Source organism: Aulonocara stuartgranti (assembly GCF_965226115.1).
Source record: "Aulonocara stuartgranti genome assembly, chromosome: 12".
NCBI classification, from domain to species: domain Eukaryota; kingdom Metazoa; phylum Chordata; class Actinopteri; order Cichliformes; family Cichlidae; genus Aulonocara; species Aulonocara stuartgranti.
This window is the reverse complement of record NC_138948.1, coordinates 25,964,435-25,982,879: the sequence shown is the minus strand read 5'-3', so window position 1 is coordinate 25,982,879 and position 18,445 is coordinate 25,964,435. Positions and strand designations below refer to the sequence as shown.

General features: G+C 45.4%; 1 protein-coding gene across 6 annotated transcripts; it reads right to left on the bottom strand.

The window, feature by feature from the left end:
- Positions 1 to 40: 40 nt before the first annotated feature.
- On the bottom strand, positions 41 to 17,176 carry cyp1d1 (cytochrome P450, family 1, subfamily D, polypeptide 1). 6 transcript variants are annotated; one of them, XM_082555615.1, is made up of 10 exons: positions 7,218 to 10,563; positions 6,908 to 7,094; positions 6,404 to 6,710; positions 5,707 to 6,312; positions 4,933 to 5,056; positions 4,733 to 4,822; positions 3,509 to 3,632; positions 3,327 to 3,413; positions 2,366 to 3,213; positions 48 to 535 (listed from the first exon to the last, which is right to left on the bottom strand). In XM_082555615.1, exons 3-9 carry the CDS (start codon positions 6,692 to 6,694, stop codon positions 2,931 to 2,933), a joined length of 1,605 nt encoding a protein of 534 aa, XP_082411741.1. In that variant the 5' UTR covers positions 6,695 to 6,710; positions 6,908 to 7,094; positions 7,218 to 10,563; the 3' UTR covers positions 48 to 535; positions 2,366 to 2,930. The 6 variants fall into 6 exon arrangements, with proteins under 6 accessions (XP_082411744.1, XP_082411741.1, XP_082411743.1 ...); XM_082555618.1 differs by lacking the exon at positions 6,908 to 7,094 and having other exon boundaries at positions 41 to 535; positions 6,404 to 6,535; positions 10,272 to 10,563; XM_082555617.1 differs by lacking the exons at positions 6,908 to 7,094; positions 7,218 to 10,563 and adding an exon at positions 17,171 to 17,176.
- Between the last annotated feature and the right edge of the window lie 1,269 nt (positions 17,177 to 18,445).

Below are 18,445 nucleotides of genomic sequence, written 5' to 3'. Positions count from 1 at the left end.
TTATTATTTAATATGTATCCTTAGTTAATATTTATTATTAAAATAATCTATTAAAAAATTAAAATAGGGTTAAAATGCTTGCATTCTACTTTACTTAATACATTTCCATAGCTTGGTTTTCTGTACTTAACATATCTATCTAGGTAGATAAGATTGTTTTTTTCGTTTTTGTGTTTTGGAGGCACCCTTCTGAGCTAGTCCTCCCCTACTCACTTCAGAGTCAGCCTCACTGCCATCATCATCCATGAGTCACTCAGAACAGTGTGAAGGTACAGACAGAAAGCCAGTAAACATTACCACACAAGCACAGGCACATTATTGTTTTCAGATTGCATGTTTTATACAAAGCCACTGTCTGCAGCTGTTTTATGTGACTCAGTTTTACTCTTTCTATAATTACTATAGAAAGAGGCTAACTGTAGGCTGTATATGCTTTAAAAAAAACAATTTCCAACATCAGCTCTACTTTTTCTTTCAAAAATAGTCCAAAAGTTAACATTTTATGCATACATTATAAACAATAACTGCCTTAACCCTCTGATGCATGAATTATGAAAGCCTTGGTCAAGATTTTTTTCTTAAGTGCTTTTATTCTTCTCAGGACATGAAAAAAAATGTTTAACTCTTTTTTTTTCAAAAATATGTTTTTTTATAAAGTTATAAACTTGTCCACTCCAGTGGACTACATGCGCCTGAGCACTTAGCATGAAATACTGTGAATTTACTGTAAAAATTAATTACCTTGTGTTCTATTGTAAATATACAAACACTTGTTTGCTTGTATCCTTTGAAAAACATCTCAGCAATTTTTTTGGAACTTTCAACTCATAAGGCCCCAATGTTTAGACGTAAATAACAAAACCAATCAACAGTCCTAGCTGTGAATCCTACACCTGAATATGGCAAACTATCTCCAACAAGAGAAACATTTTTGAGTCTACACAGTTCTATAACGATGCAGGACAGTATTACCAAGCCCTTAGTAGCATGCTGGAAGAAAACACAAACTGACATCTTAGTCTCTGCATCTCCAAACAGTTCTATGTTCATCACACCTAGGCTGTGCGAAAGTTTGCAACGCATCCAGGGCACAATGGCACACAGCATTGCATGCAGATGTATTTGGTCTTCCGTGTGCACACAACATCATGGCACCTGTTTGCATTTTTCACCTCGGTCAGTTGGGGCCAGTGATATCCTGTGGCAAACCTGACCTCACAGGCTACTTTGGTGACTGCTCTCCACTTCACGGGTTGTGGGGTCCCACTGGGTCTTCCTCTTTTGCATTGCTGGAGGGAGAATCTCTTCTCTTGTTACTGACAGTTCTTTCCCATACAAGTTGGTGTTGTATGTTATATTATCAATTAGATCTGCTGGAAACAGATGTCTGAAGAAATCTATGGGATCCTTCCCCTCCACATTCAATTTCCACTCTCCTAGAAAAGGAGGCAAGTCTCCAACCAAGTCATTGTCTTGGACTTTCCAAATATTTTTGCGGGCTTGAGTATGGTCAGGTGCCATGTACCCATCTCCCACAGCTCCCTGATCATACTGACCTTCCTCTTCATCCTGCCCCTCATCGTTCTCACTTTCTGCATCCTGACTGTCTGTGTCTTCATCATCCGTAGTTCCTATGTCTCTGTTCTGCTCTGGCAGCCACTCTCATCATCACTGGACTTATCACTGAACTCCTCATCACTGCACTCATCAATGAAATCATCATCACTGGAGCTGGATGGAATTTCCTGGACTATTCTGTACGCTGTCTTATTCTTTGCTGCATTTGAAGTCTACAAAATATGATAAAATAATTATTATAGTAACTCAAACTACAGCTGATCTGCACAGAAATATATATTTTAAATGAGTAGCTTATAAATGTAACAATTATATGCTTAATTATAACCAAAACAGTCCCAAAAAACAGTGAGACAATTTATGACTTATGTTAAAAAAATATAGTGGGTAATGCATGATGTCCACTACAGTGGACACATGGTTAATTGTAGTTTTCTACATATTAGACATAACAATTTCTTATTCCAAACAGATAATATCCTTCCCTAGATGTTACTGCATATCATCATATTTTTTTTACCTGTTGGGCTCTTTTAGCATAGAAGGATTGACAGGATATGCCAGCAGTGGTCGGCAGGGGTGACAGTTTGTCTGCCATCTTTGATTCAGAGGAAATTTACTTGCAGTTGCACTAACTGAACACTGAATTGACCTCAATGGAGCATGGCAGCAGAGAGCACTCTAGAGGCTAATATGCAGTTCCACCATAGAAACCAATGCATTAAAGAGATATGTACGTTTTAGTAGCTGTCCACTCCAGTGACCACTATGCATCAGAGGGTTAAACCTAGTGGTATTAGTGCTTTGAGATAATTTGAATATTTGTTAGTATGTTTGTAGTTTATATAGCACACTTTTTTTATGTGATATTATTTTACCTCAACATGACGTATAGAGGTCAGGTATTTACAATAAGAATAAGTTATTCAACTTGTAATATTCAGGTGAAACAGTTCATTAAGAGCTATCAGCTGAAGTCTGTCCTTCATAGTTTCCAAAAGAAGGCACTCATCAAATGTTCACAAACAAAAGTTTAACAACAGCTAAAAGTGTCTATTCTATTTCTATTTACAAAACTATTAATGAAGTCATTGTGGCTTACCCTGCTGCCAGTGACACTCATCCTCATTCCTCCGTTTTAAACTGTGACCAGTCACTTAAGATACTAATGTAGCAGGCAGATGGACTGAATGCTGTAAAATGACCTCATGTTCGCTTTGTGTATATTTATCTTTGTGTCTGTGCTTTGACCACATTTGCCAAACTGAGCACAAAATAGTAATAACTACAATTAATTTCCACTGTGACATTCCAAAACATCCGAAAGATCATCATTTGAGTTTTCAGACGGTCTAAAATCTCTGGGAAATGGTAATCCTATATGGACGTGGTTTCATAGTTAGACCAAAATCAGTGCTGAGATCCAGCTCCTGCCCTGGAACATTTTCAATACGTAGCCCATGAAGAAGCGTGGTAAGAAACACAAACATCTCCAAACGTGCAAATTCATCGCCAAGACAGCGTCTTTTTCCCATGCCGAAGATCTGGACTTTCTCTGTCAGCTCTTTGTTCAGGAGTCCACATGGATTCAAGAAACGCTGTGGACGAAATGTCTCAGGATCGCCCCAAAGATCACTGGGAAAGAATGAACATTTTAACAAATAAACAAAAATGTTAAAAAAAATCCATAGTCTTAAAAGATAAAAAGAACGAGACAAAGTAGATTTTTACTGCTTTCGGCTACTCACGTATCATGGTTGACTTGATATTGATTAATGAAGACGCATGTGTCTTTGGGAATGAAATACCCATTAAATGTGATGTCTCTCGTGGTGCTGGAGAGGAAAAATATAATCAGAGGAAAGTGATAAAAAAAACAATCTACATGCTGAAAAAACAAATTTACTGCTGTCAAAACTTTAGGTCTTACCAGTGTGGTATGGTAAAAGGGACATATGAAGCATGACGAAACACTTCATATATGAAGGCCTCTGTGAAAGGCATCTTGGCTTTGTTGGAAAACCTGGGCAGCTGGAGTTTGCCGATATGCTCATCTTAAAAAAATAATGATAAATAATAAAACATAATCTGTATCTCATCTTTTGGGTCTAAAAAAATGTGACATAAGTTGTGATAAACTTGCAATTTTGTTAACGTTATTTACATTTTTATTTTCATTTTTATTCTTGTATTCTAATAATATGTCTTTTTTTTTTTTTTTTTTAATTTAAACTTAACATAAACTGATTTCCAGGCTGTGGTTTGCTTTCTTTCAGTTTGTAAAAACTTTATGCACATGTGCATCATAAAAAATTACAATTTAAAATATGCTGATCCTTTAGATTACTTTACAAATATTGCTCCACTAATAAGGCTTTCGGTACTGTAAACAACAGAATTAAAGCCTCTTAATTAAATGAAATGTAAGAGATGAAAAAGGGAATAATGTCAGACTATGTCTGTTCACTGCCTTGCGTGTCAGCGCCTTTGTGTCTCCGGGGAACCCTCTAACCCCTCTCCTGTTCTGATTCATCCTGCCTCCTCTTAGTTCTCTCTGTCTGTCTCTCTCTCGCTTCATCTCGCCCTCTGTGAAAATACAACGTGCCTCAGAACAGACAGCACCAGTTCTCTGAGCCCACTTCAAAAAGCGTCAGCAAATTGGACTGATCTTTTGTGAGTTTCTCTGGTCTGATTCTGTCTCTCCAAAAAGCGTGCTCGGTTGGCCGTTGTTCAGTCTTTTTAATAAGGATTCTCCCTGATACTGCAGACATCACAGACGGCTGCATGCTCATGTATGGCCTGTGCATAGCTGCTAATGAGAGGTGCATTTCCACCCGTTTCTTGTAAACTGTGTGAATCCCATTTGTGGTGAATATTTTAATAGATAAGAACTACATTTACTACTGACTTATGCTCATCAGTGATGTGGGACTTAAAACGATTAAGGAGCAACCTCCTATTTTTGGTCTATGAGAAACAGAATGATTATGAGTCCGTCATCAGAGCAGGAACAAGAGAGGACTTTCCTATTTAGCATACCCTGAATTCTCTGTAAGCCGTGTATTTACCAGTTTCTAACAATGGGTGACTTTGGTGAAGAGCCGAGCACACTGTACAGCATATGAGTTTGTTTTATTGGAGCATAAGGCATCACCTATTTCCTGGTTTATTTTATCCTGGATGTCAGGAAACTTGATGAGGTACAACAGGCTCCACTGCAAACCAGCGATGATGGTGTCGAATCCTTTGGAAAACCACAAAAAAGGGGGAAAATTCATTATCACCATTAGGATTTATTACTGGCATAATACAAGCGTAAAAGCATCATAATGTGAAATTTGTAGTTTGCCTAACCTGCTCCAAAGATGTCTATGACAGTGTGAATGATCTGGTCGTTAGAGAGCATCGAAGTATCCTTGCTTTCTTCTCTTTCTTCACAAAGTGCAATTAGAGCGTCTGTAATGTCCCGGATACGGTTCTGCGAACACAGATAACTTTACTCCTTCCAACATCAAGCAGCTGTCACTGCTCAAATATAAAGTTATCTACTTTAACTGCCAGCTTGCTTTAAACCTTAAAAGTAATTAGGGAAGGGACAGTAATCAATTGTGGTAAGACGCGTGTCTTCCAGTAGAGTTGCTAATTCCTAATTAGAGTGCGTGCGAACATTTTAGCCATCTCTCCACAAGAACAAAAAAGGTCCATCACATGGAACTTGTTAGTTATTTTTTTGGCTACAGTTACGATCATAGCTACCAATGTATGAGTTCAATGTCATATTAAAGAGCCGGGATGCAAATTAGTGGCACAGATCTAAAGAAAACAACACCAATAGACACATTATTTACAACATAAGGCTGTGGCGACATCTATTAAAGGTCACTGTGCAAAAGATCAGTTAAAGTTAAGATAATATAAAAAAAATATAAATAAAATGCAATATTCACAAATCATTAAGAAGCCTAGTTGCTGATTATTATGAAACTGAAGTTTATGTCAGTAAGTCATGTGCAAAAATGAAATAAATAGAACTTAAGCAAACAGTGATTATATGGCATAGATTGTACTGTCATTTTCCCCCATTTAAACTAAATTCTTGCCTACATGTAAGTCTGCATACTTAATTACCTTATCAAAGGTGTCAATGTGTTCCTCAATGTTCCGCTCCATGAATCTGTTCATCCTGCGAACGTACTGGACTATCTTTCTCAGAGATGGACTCGGAAAGTAGCGAAACACAGGGAAAAAATCAGCCAGGTTCCCCGCTGCAAAGAGCTTCAGGACCTCGTTGTTGACATCAACAATAGTGAGAAACTCCTTATCACTGTAGTCATACCGTTTCCCAAAACAAAGCGCACAAATGACATTTGCCACTGAGGTTACCAAGGTCGTTGCTGGGTCTATACCCTCTGTTTCTTCTTTTGCAGCTTTTTCTCGAATCACCTGCACCATCCCTGCAGCCTCTGCACATATGTGCTCCTCTAAGAGGCAGGTGGCACCAAAACCCCTTGGCTTAGCCTGGGAGAAAGACCTGAGGGCATTCTTACACAGCTTCTTATGGAGCAGCCACACAGGTCCGTAGTTCTCATTGAAAGTCATGCTGGTCCCATTGGCTATAGCAGAGAAGATGAAAAGGTTAGGTCGCCCCGCAAAAGCTTCCCTGTGTCGAACCAGAGCCTGCCTGATGGTGTTGTACCCACTCAGAACGACAACAGTCAAAGAGCCAAGGCGGAGCTGGATTCATGACACAAACAAATAAATTAACTCATGCTCACTCTGTTGATCTGAAACTAATAATACAAAAACTATATATAACTATATGTACCTTGAAGATGTCTCCATACTGAAGCCTCAACCCAGTTAGAGAGAGATGAATCTGATCCCCGACCTGGAGCAGATTCCCGACAAGGGGCCACGGTTTGGGGCCAGGAGGTGGGGGATATTTTGTGTGGTCCAGCTGGGAGTCAAGATGGAAGTGGAAGAAGGATCTCTTACTCTTTTGACCCCAGATAACCATCAGGAGGAGGGTTAAAAGACAGAGTGCAACAGTTACACTAGATAGAGAGCCAAAAGAGTTCTCCTTGATTGGCAGAATCCCAAACAGCAGCGGCCTCATGTTGCAAGTAGAAATACTGAGAGATAAGAGAGAGAAAGTTGAAAGTGAAGAAACAAAAAAAACAGATTTATCCTTGAAAGGGAGAAAACAGATCAGATCCTCGTTAAAAGAAAAGAAAATGTGCCTCATACTGTGTCCTGTAAAAACCAAACAAGGAAAGAATATTAAAAAATAAAGAAATGATAAGAAAGCCATACAGTAAGATAAACTCACCATACAGGGCCCTCGGAAACTTGGCGGAGAAAAAAATTTCCAACTCAATTTAGACAGCAAAGAGCAGACACCAAAATATTAGGTAGTCAGAGGTTTGAGGTCTGACCCTTGGGAACTTGTGATGAGAGTGGCTTGCATTACGGGATGTCCCATGCAGCAACAGCAGCCAGGCCCCCTGCAGAGGGAGCTGCCGCCCATTCACAAAAGAGAGGCACACATAGTGAGAAACTTGGCTCAGGGTTTTGGATGAGTCCGACTGAGCCAGCCAGAAGACTGCATCAGCCAATTTAACTACAGACTGGAATCTTACACAGCACGGGCTCCTCCTCGCCAGTTCTTACCTTGACTAGCAAAGGTAAATTGTAAATGGTTTTTATATAGCGCATTTCCTACTCCACTGGAGCAACCAAAGCACTTCATACATGGAGACTGTGTGATGCAGTGCAAAGGCTAAAAATGTTTTTCAAACTCATTATGTGGTATCATTACCAGCTTCCTGGCCCTGACCACCAGAGATGTTTTTAAATAAAAACTTAACACTTATACAAACAATGTTAGTTGTTAGTTGGATGATTTGTTTATAATTTAATACTGCACTGCCTCTTCAGCTAAAATCTGACTACTTATGTCTTCACTGTGCATGATTCAGTTCTCTCTTGATGTTTTAGGCTGTAGACTGGAAAATAAACTGCCAGACTGCCCCACTGCCTGTGGACCGATTATCTAGACATAACAGGATTTCATCATCACCAAGGAGCCACCAGGTTGAGGATCACTGCTCTTCAGAACCAGTAGTATCAGAGTGAAATGAAATGTATGGAGTGTATTAGGAAATCCATGTGCAACTGCATGTATTCCAATCCTCTGTCGAAGAAACAAGACGCGGTGTAATGGGTGATTGCCCTGAAAGCAAAGAGATGGATTTCAACCCTGCCAAAAGGATCTGATACCTGACCCACGCCAACAGTTCTTCATTCACTTATAAGTGGAGAAAATGTGAGATTTAGGCTACCCTGCATGTTCCTGTCTGATAGGCAGGAAATGAAGACTGCAACACAGCAGCATTGAGCGAAACAGCTTAACAATGGGAAATGACTGTGTCCCACCCTGCCTGTTTATGTGCTGCCTGGTCAGAACATGCTGGACCACCCAAAAAAAAAAACTATTTTGAGCTAGGAAAGTATTTAGCAACTCCAAATGGCTTCCAGAAGTCTAGCCCTCCCCACTCACTGCCACACCATCATACAGGCGCTTCAGCCTTCAATCCAGTCAGTCCCCATACAGTCCAGTGTAAAAATGTTAACTTTATATCATTAAAAAGCTTGTTTACAGTCTAGTGCAAAAAAATGGTTTGGCCCTCTATGGATAGTTTCCCCCTTCATAATAATTATCCACTGTGTACTCAAGCCATAGTGGATACGCTATGGCTTAACGTTATAGACATAAGTGACAGATTTCCCAACACAGGAAGCTGCAGCTAGTCGCTACATGCCAGTCCTAATCTCTGCTAATTTGAATCACTGAAATGGACCACATGTTTGAGCTGCCAGTTTCTTTTCAACGATTTTGATTTAAAGTAGTCCATAGCACACAATAAATACCGGATATGTGGGTCTCTGTATTTATTCAGCCTGCTAAGTTTGCTGATAACACCAATTCCTGGTTAAATTCCCTCTAAATGTTGAGGAAAGCCACTTCAGTGTTCCCTTTATCACTTTCTCTCACATAGGATACACTGGACCATCATTTCTTGTCTCACGATATAAAGAAAAAAAGCAGCCGACCATTAACAAAAACAAATGACGAACACAACTGACGACAAGTGACGTCAGTCATCAGAAACTACTGCTTTTCCATCTTTGCCATAATTTTGTATGTTTTAACCTTTTAAAATGCGTTAAACTAATGGCTGATGCCTAAACACAACACTGCTTTATTCAAATATACTTTTTATGAAGCTGTAAAACAATTTGCAACTTTGGGAAAGCGCCTTAGAAAAGGGTGTTCATATTTAAGTAGATTTCATAATTCAGTTCAAAACAATTTCTTTTTTTTTATATATATATATTAGGGGTGCAACGATACACAAAATTCACGGTTCGGTTCGGTTCGATACTTTGGTGTCACGGTTCGATATTTTTTCGATACAAAAAAATGTTCATGCATTTTTAATTTGTCATTTATTAAAATTATAAATATATATTTTAACTCAAAAGTACAGTTTTTAAATTTAACCCTCACCCTTGTGCATGTTTTTTATTTTGACAGCGAATGCGCACCTGCGGACCACTTATGTGCAGCCCTGGTTATTTAGCTCATCATATTGCAGCCACAGAAATTCTTTTGTCCATGAAACCATAAAGCTGCACTTTCTTTTTGCCTCATAGTCTGATTTGTCATAACTTCTCCGTTTTGTGGTAAGCTTTTCTTTGGCTGTCACTTCTTCACCATGACCTGTCTTATTTGGCTCAGCAGAACTGAAATGCTTTTACACACGCACTCACATAAGCTCAGCGATTCTCTGCGCGATCAACCTCTCACATGTGTAAGCTGCGGGAGATTTCACTTGTCATGTTTGCATAGTAAGCTAACGATTAATAAGACGATGTCAGAGGAATTGGTGCACAAATTATCATCACTCACAGATCAGTGCTGTCGCTCTCTATACACAGTTCGCACGATTGCAAAGTGAAAGCATATGTCACATATTGACAGTGGCTCACCGATGCCAATGACATAATTACCCAGCTACATTTCCGAAAGAATGCAAAAGCATTGACATATATTTTTCCTTCCTACAATAGCCCGACGGGCAGGGAAGAGAAAGATTTTGGTAGCCCGACTGAAAAAAATCGCTAGCTCCGGGACGTCGGGCTAGCGATATTGCGAGCCCTGTATCTGATTGAGGAATCACTCATCTTTGGAAAAGAGAGTTTATTACAGAGAAATGGCTCTTTCCAAAATAAAAGCGATACTATCCGCTTCTTCTGGGCTATATTCTCAGCAGCATAAGGAGAATCATGTGCTAACAGCTGTCTAAATGACTCGGCTAAAGTTAGTAGCATGCTTGCTTTTTTTTTTCTGCTTCCACTTGTCTTTGCACTAGGATGATGTCGGCATAAATGTGCAGTCATATTCGTTGTGTTCCCACTAGTGCTTTCAGGTTAATCTCGTTGAAATGACCTTAACGCCACAACACGGCAAATCTCCGTTAACGAGCTACCGCCGATCGCTCCGTGCATGGGGCTAGACGGCCAACACGTTAACGAGCTAACTGCGCTAACACACTAGTTCACACCAATGTAATTGAGCATTGCATGGCACATCCAACATACTGTTTTACTTTAGTCCATGACTCGCTTACCTTCAGGGTCATACGTCACATGAAAACCAAAATAATTCCAAACGCCAGATCTGAATGAGAGTGGGGGAGGTCCATCTTGCAAGGAGAGCTTAACTTCTGTCTCGCTAGCTTGCCCTGCGCTCTTCCTTCTGACTATGCTGTCTGTGTTGAGCGCTCAGTGGATCTGCGCTCGACAGTGCAGCCTAGGCGGAGTAGTCGAACACAGATTCACTGAGCGCTCAACACAGACAGCATCGTCAGAAGGAAAATTGATAAAATAAATTACAAATGTTGTATTGTTCGATACATATGCGTACCGAACCGAAAGCACTGTATCGAACGGTTCAATATCGATACGAATATCGTTGCACCCCTAATATATTGTAACAATGGTTAAGTGTTACTGGACAGTGACATGTTGGTTTTCTCTGCACACTGTTGTTGTTCCTTTAAGATTCATGTTTGGTTGGGCTGCAGGAAGTAGTGAGGGTGGTGTACAGGAAGGGGTGGGGGGACCTGGTTGTTCTGTGTGGGTGCCAGGCTGAAGAGAGGTGTAGTTCGAGAGCGCTTCCCCCTGAGTTAACAACCCGCTGGCTTATGTGCCGAATAAACGGACAAACTGAGACCCCAACCGTCTGGTTCTTGTGAACGTTACATTGGTGTCAGAAGTGAAGAAAGAAAAAAGAACCCCAGAACGCCCGAGACCCTGTTGCCGGCGACGCTTGCCGTTACGAGACGAGGATGTTGCCGGGCAGGATTAAGAAGGAGACGGAGGAGAGGGAGGAGAGGGAGGAGAGGGAGGTTCGTCCGCGCTCGCCCGCCCATGGAGTGAGGGAAACGGCGCTGCGGCTGTCTGCCGAGGCTGGATTTTCTCCAGGTTTGACTAGGCTCGGGAACTGTTCGCACAGCGGCCGCGATTCCGGCGGGAAGGAGTCGACCTCGCTTGGCGCGCCGTCACGTGATTTAAACAAACATGGCGGCGCCCAGCAAGCTGCAGCGAATATGAAAACGCCTAAGTTCAGCGGCAAGACGCCATGGGAAGTGTTTATCGCACAGTTCGAGCTGTTAGCTGTTGCAGCTGGCTGGTCTGAGGAACATAAAGCTCTCCAATTGGCTTTGTGCCTGTGTGAGGATGCAGCTGCATGCCTGCTGCTGCTGACCGAGGAGCAGAGGGGAGATTATAATGCTCTGGTCGGAGCACTTCAGAGGCGCTTCGGGCAGTATAACCAACCAGTGCTGCTGAGGTCGGAGTTCCACAACAGACGCAGATTGCCAGGTGAGCCCCTCCGCATTTTGGCCCATGAAGTCGAGTGCCTTTGCCGGAGGGCGTATGACAGCATGCCACCATCAGTGCAGGCGGAGTTAGCTCGGGACCAGTTCCTGCAGGCCCTGAGCCCTAAAGAGCTCCGCATGCAAACTCAGCTTGCTCGGCCGGCCACACTCAGTGCAGCCCTGGAGCTAGCGTTGGAGAGGGAGATGCTTGCAGGATCCTCTGGGGGCGCTGACGACGCACACGTGGTGAGGGCTGTGTCAGCACCTGTGGAACAGATGGAGACGCCAGCGGGCCTGTGCAGTTTGGTGCAGACAGCTTCGCTGCAGTCGCCTTCCCCTCGGGCTGGCCCACACCGCCGACCTCAGAGCTGCTGGGGATGTGGACAAGTCGGACACCTCATCAGGCAGTGCCCCAAGCTTGCAGTGGTTCAGGGAAACGCCCACGGGCCCGTGTAGGCGGGAGTACACGGGCCTGGGAGAACGACATCCCCACACCACCGCCACCTCCACCCGGTGCGGCCATCACTGTGGGCTGGACCCAGGTTGGCGGCTTTTGCCATGTTCCAGTGACGATTGCGGGGGTGTCCTGTACGGCCCTGCTGGACACGGGATCCAATGCAACGCTGGTCCGACCCGATATTGTCCCAACCGGAGCTGCTGTACAACCGACTAACGTGCAACTTAAGACTGTGACCGGTGATCTGGCCCCAATGAGAGGGAAGGGAGTGTTCCAGTTCAAGGTGGGGGACCTCGGTGTGTCTTATGCTGCCTGGGTGGCTGACGTGCAGGACGCCTGCATCCTTGGGCTGGATTTTTTACGAGCCATTGGTGGTGTACTGGACTTAGGCAAAGGCCTCCTCGTACTCTCTGATGGGAAGAAGGTGCCGCTTATTCCTCCCCCGGTCTGCACAGCATCTGCCGCGGCGTCCACCTCCACCGCAGAGACCCCTGCAGACCCGCCAGCAGAACAGCGAGCAGAGGAGGAGGAGGAGGAGGAGAGGCTCTCAGCAGTGAGGAGTATCTGGTCAAAGAACTGTGAGGGGCTGACTCCACAGCAGCAAGAGAGTCTATGGCAGGTACTAAAAGAGTTTAGTGACATTTTTGCCCTGAAAGAAAGTGATGTTGGCTTGACACACTTGGTAGAGCACGTCATTGAGACCGGGGATGCCCAGCCTATTAAAGTGCGCCCCCGCCGCCTGCCCCTGGCTCATCAGGAGGCTGCAGACAGGGAGCTGTGTGAAATGATGAAGGCGGGCATCATAGAACCATCTGATAGCCCGTGGGCCTCCGCGGTGGTGATGGTGCCTAAGAAAAAAAGTCCTAGGATGCGTTTCTGTGTGGACTACAGACCACTCAACAAAGTGACGAAGAAAGACTCTTACCCCCTTCCCAGGATTGATGAGTCCCTCGACTTAGTAGCCGGGTCCTCCTGGTTTTCCACCCTGGACCTGCGGAGTGGCTACTGGCAGGTGCCACTGTCCCCGGAATCCAGACCGAAGACAGCCTTCTGCACTAACAGGGGACTATGGCAGTTCAAAGTCCTGAGTTTTGGCCTTTGCAACGCTCCTGCGACCTTCGAGAGGCTCATGGACAGTGTGCTGGCTGGCGTCCCACGGCAACGGTGTCTGGTTTACCTGGATGATCTTCTAGTGCACGGGAGCTCCTTTGATGTTGCCCTGGATGCCCTGAGACAAGTGTTGGAGAGGGTGGCAGCTGCAGGCCTGAAGCTGCATCCCGACAAGTGCCACTTCATGAGGAGGGAGGTGGAGTTTCTGGGCCACAAGCTGGGTCGTGAGGGCATCAGCACTTTGGAGGAAAAAATTCACACCATTACCGAGTGGCCCACACCAGCAGACCAGAAACAGCTCAAAAGCTTCCTAGGACTGGCGTCTTATTACAGGAGGTTTGTGAAGGGCTTTTCCTCCATAGCCGCACCACTCTTCCACCTGCTGCAGAAGGACCGTGACTTCATCTGGACCCAGGACTGTCAGCAGGCGTTCGACACCCTCCGCAGATTGCTGACAGAGTCTCCAGTCCTTGCCCCCCCTGACCCCGCCCTGCCTTTTGTCCTGGACACTGACGCAAGTAATGTGGGGCTGGGAGCGGTGTTGTCGCAGGTTGGACCGGAAGGGGAGAAGGTGGTGGCGTTCAGCCGGGTCCTGAACAGGAGCGAGCGGCGCTACTGTGTCACACGACGAGAGCTGTTGGCTGTGGTGGCGGGGGTGAGACACTTTAAATACTACCTGTGCGGCACAGCATTTGTTGTCAGAACTGATCATGCTGCCCTTCAGTGGCTGATGTCTTTCAGGGAGCCAGAGGGACAGGTGGCTCGCTGGCTGGAGGAGCTCCAAGCCTTCAATTTCACCGTGGAGCACAGAGCAGGGACGCACCATTCTAACGCAGACGCCCTCTCTCGCCGCCCATGTGCTGCAGCTGGCTGCCGTTACTGTGAGAAGCGAGAGGAAATAGAGCGGGAACTCACGACAATAGACGGAGCAGCACAGCTCGCCTGCAGGGTTCTTCTGGTGGTGGATGCAGCGGAGTGGAGGGCACGGCAGGAACAAGACACAGACCTGCTGCCGGTCCTGCAGTGGCTGGAGAAGGGGGAGCAACCCCTTTGGGATGAGGTCACTGGGTTTTCCATCTGTACCAGGGGGCTGTGGGCCAAGTTTGCAGCTCTCAGGCTGAAGGAGGGGGTGTTGGAGCGTGCCTGGAAGGATCCTGCCACGGGGGAGGAGAGGTGGCAGGTTGTGGTGCCAAGGTCGCTGAGGTCAGCTGTGCTGGGAGCCTGCCATGGGAGCACTGGCTCTGGCCACTTTGGGGTCTCCAAGACTCTTTGCCGCCTCCGCCAGGGCTATTACTGGGGTCAACAGCGGAGGGATGTGGAGGACTTTTGCCGCAGCTGTGATGCATGTTCCTCACACAAAGGGCCACAAGACCAGTCCCGGGCTCAGCTTCAGCAGCAACCAGCAGGAGTCCCAATGGAGCGAGTAGCTGTGGACGTCATGGGCCCATTTCCTCGCACAGACAGAGGAAACCGCTATGTTCTTGTGGCCATGGACTATTTTACCAAGTGGCCGGAAGCATACGCCATCCCAGATCAGGAGGCTGAGACGGTCGCTGATGTATTAGTGGAGGGGATGTTCAGCCGCTTTGGAACAGCAGAGACCCTCCACAGTGACCAGGGGCGTAACTTTGAGTCCAAGGTATTTGCTGCCATGTGTGAACGCCTTGGGACTAAGAAAACCCGCACCACCCCACTTCACCCCCAAAGCGATGGGCTGGTGGAAAGGTTTAACAGGACGCTGGCCCAGCAGCTAGCCATCCTTACCTCAGAACACCAACGGGACTGGGATTACCATCTTCCCCTTACCCTCATGGCCTACAGGTCGGCAGTGCAGGACTCCACCCAATGTACGCCTGCCCTGCTCATGTTAGGGAGAGAGCTGAGAACTCCTGCAGAGTTGGCTTTTGGGAAACCCCCGGACGCGCCAGAGGCACCACCGGGCCGGGACTACGCAAGGAAGCTGCAGGACCGGCTGGATTCTGCACATTCCTACGCCCGAGAGTAGCTGGCGAAGGCAGGCCTGCGCCAAAAGAGGAATTACGACATCACCACTAAAGGGAGGCACTTCCGTGCTGGGGAGCTGGTGTGGGTCTACAGCCCAAAGAGGAAGAAGGGACGGTGTCCTAAACTGGATAGCAGCTGGGTGGGGCCTTGCAGCGTCCTAGAGCGAGTGGGGGAGGTTGTTTACAGGGTGCAGTTGCCTCCTAGGGGGAGGATAGTAGCGCTGCACAGAGACCGGATGGCCCCCTACAGAGGACAGTCCCTCCCCTCCTTTCCAGAGGGACGTGTACAGAGCGTCCATGACCCTGCTCAGAGGGGCCCCCGACCGGGGCTGCGTTCCCCCCCCTCGGACTCTTCACCCCAAAGCCCCGAAGCTCCGCGTCCTCCTCAGGGGCTCAGGAGGTCAAGGAGGGAACGTAGGCTACTGCCCCGCCTCAGAGACTGTGTCGTTCCCTCGGGGACGAGGAACTTATTGCTGGGGGGGCAGTGTAACGATGGTTAAGTGTTACTGGACAGTGACATGTTGGTTTTCTCTGCACACTGTTGTTGTTCCTTTAAGATTCATGTTTGGTTGGGCTGCAGGAAGTAGTGAGGGTGGTGTACAGGAAGGGGTGGGGGGACCTGGTTGTTCTGTGTGGGTGCCAGGCTGAAGAGAGGTGTAGTTCGAGAGCGCTTCCCCCTGAGTTAACAACCCGCTGGCTTATGTGCCGAATAAACGGACAAACTGAGACCCCAACCGTCTGGTTCTTGTGAACGTTACAATATATATAGCAACAAAATCCCAAAATCTCAAAGCAGTTTATTATTTAAAGTTAAAGACCCCACAATAATGGAGAGAAACCCCGAACCTGAACATAGAACAACACAGTGGCAAAGAATCTAAAACAAGCTTCTTCTTTTTTTTTCTTTCTTTTTCTTTTTTTTTTAAATTACTATTGTTTCCATAAGGAATGAGTGACAGCACAGTGGCTACGTCCATGTTTTATATAGAGTCAGTGGAGCCACTAATAATTGCCATCCACTTCTTGAAAGGACAAGAAGCACTGTGTCGGTGAGAGCAGACTGCTGGAGGCCACTGTGGGGATAGTTTAGGCTCTCGTAAATTAAATTAGCTCCTCGTTGAAATTGAGAAACTCAGTGACGAACAGCGACCAACCTCTGCTGGGAGTTATTCATTTATTTATTTACTTATTCCTGAAAATTCACTCAGAAGCCCGGGGCTTGATTATGTGACATCAGTACTTCTATCAAAGCCGGAGCGTCCTGATAGGCTACAGAGTGGACGCCCCTCTCTGGGAGGGGAGCTTTGGAGCACTCGGTGAAGGTGCTTGTTGGTGGTCACAGGGCGGAAAGTACGTACAGGCTACCCTCAAATGTAAGCTTGACTGTGGTGCGCATACGCATATATAGCTAACGACCTTGCGCATCTTTGAGAGCGGTTGCTATTAACCGGTCTGTGCGTTCAGAAGCTGCAAGAGTGTTTGAGCATTTTGAATCTATACGTTCACCTTTCTTTTATATCCTCAGGTCCAAAATTGGACAAGGCCCACCCCTCTCCCCCCTGTACTTCTTGGAAGCAACGGCTGTACCAACCTTTATTTGTCTCCGATGCACGGGCCACCGGGACTGCTCTCGCTCTGCAGTTTATTTACAGTGTTTCCTCAAGCAGCTGCTGCAGATTTACTCAGAGAAGCGTCCCCCTCCTCATCTCTCAGTTTGTACATCCTACTTTCTTTTGCGTTTTAATCCCTCCCACAATAGATACAGGCCGAGGAGCAGACGAAGAGGCTTGCAGTGAAAGGAGTGTGTGTGTGTGTGTGTGTGTGGGGGGGGGGGGGGGCGGTAACAGATATTTTTGCTTAAAGTATAAGAATTATGGTTTGCTATAACCGCCTGCTACTGAATTTGATGACCTCAGATGTCAGATAAATATAACAGTTTGATGAAATACAAAACTGATATGATCAGACAGCTGAACATTGAACACAGCTGAACTAAAATAATCTACAAACATAAAGGATCTTAAGACTTGTTGATCCTGTTAATCTTTTCTGCAAAGTATGCATTACAGCTCCCCTACCTCCACTCTCCCCCTCCACTGTCCTCCAGATACATTTTAGTAACGGACCTGCTGGTGCACTTAGATTGATTTCCAGGTTACAGGCAGGAGGATGGATGGCACAAAATTGTAAAATTACACTAATAAGATGGATAAGCTGCATCACTCATCAGTTATACTCATTTATTTTTCTCTTTCCCTTTCACAAAGGATAGTCCAGTTCTGTTGCTGAAGGAAGTAATAAAGGAGGTGCTGGAGCAGCTTTTTGAGAATTTGAACAGCTGCAGAAGCTTCCAGGTTACTACGCAAAGGTGACTGAACACAAGCAAGAGAGAAGTGAGTCCAAAGTTCTGCTAAAAGGAAATGACCTTGTTTGACCTGGAACCACAACTGATGGGAATGCCCCTTGTCTTTCCTGTTCTCTTTGATTTTATTATATACCATTTCTTGACGCAACACTCCCAGGGATGCGTGTCTCTACCCAAGGTCTCAGATCTGTTTTGAGTTAGGCAAATGCAGGATGCTTTCTTTAATGTATGCAAGTTGCATACATTAAAGAATGTTAATGTTGCATAATGCAACATTAACATTTACCCAGTGACCATGAACCACCTTTGTTTGGGCACTGAAGTGACAAAACCTGAACAGTTGCTGCAGTTACCTAAGAAATATTTAACACACATTCTCTCCAGAGGCCTGGAGGTGAGTGAGCCAACTAGTTTCTCTGACTGAGAGATTGGTTCCTGTCTCACAAGAGAGCAGTGTCATCTCCCCACATCTCCCCAGTGGCAGATGACACTGCCCTCTTGAGGGAAAATAATGTTACTCCAGGCCAACAAAAAGTTTTTTTCAGTGGCAGAAGCAAGCTTCAATAAAACATACAGTGCTGTGCACACCTTGTGCTAGATAAGCTACCATGGATGGCTCCAGAGTCAGTAAATTACTCAAGCCAGACTTTTCAGTGGTGTCAGGTCCAAGTACTATCCACCATCCAGAAAGCTTATAAACTGTAACAAAAAAAACAAAAAAACTCAAAATTTGGGCCTCACAGACAGCATATTCATCACCTACAGTCTTATAACTGACAACAACAGGGTCATATAAGCTAACTTTAAGCTGGTAGACAACAAAGCTAACTAGCAACAGCTCACAAGCCCGACTTAGCTGAGGTGTTCTTGATGAGGGGAAGACCTTAAAACATGGGAGCAGATTGTGAAGGTCATGTGCTGACGTGGACTCACATGTAAGAACGTATTTGCATAGCACATTTTTACACAAAAACTACAGAATTCTTTA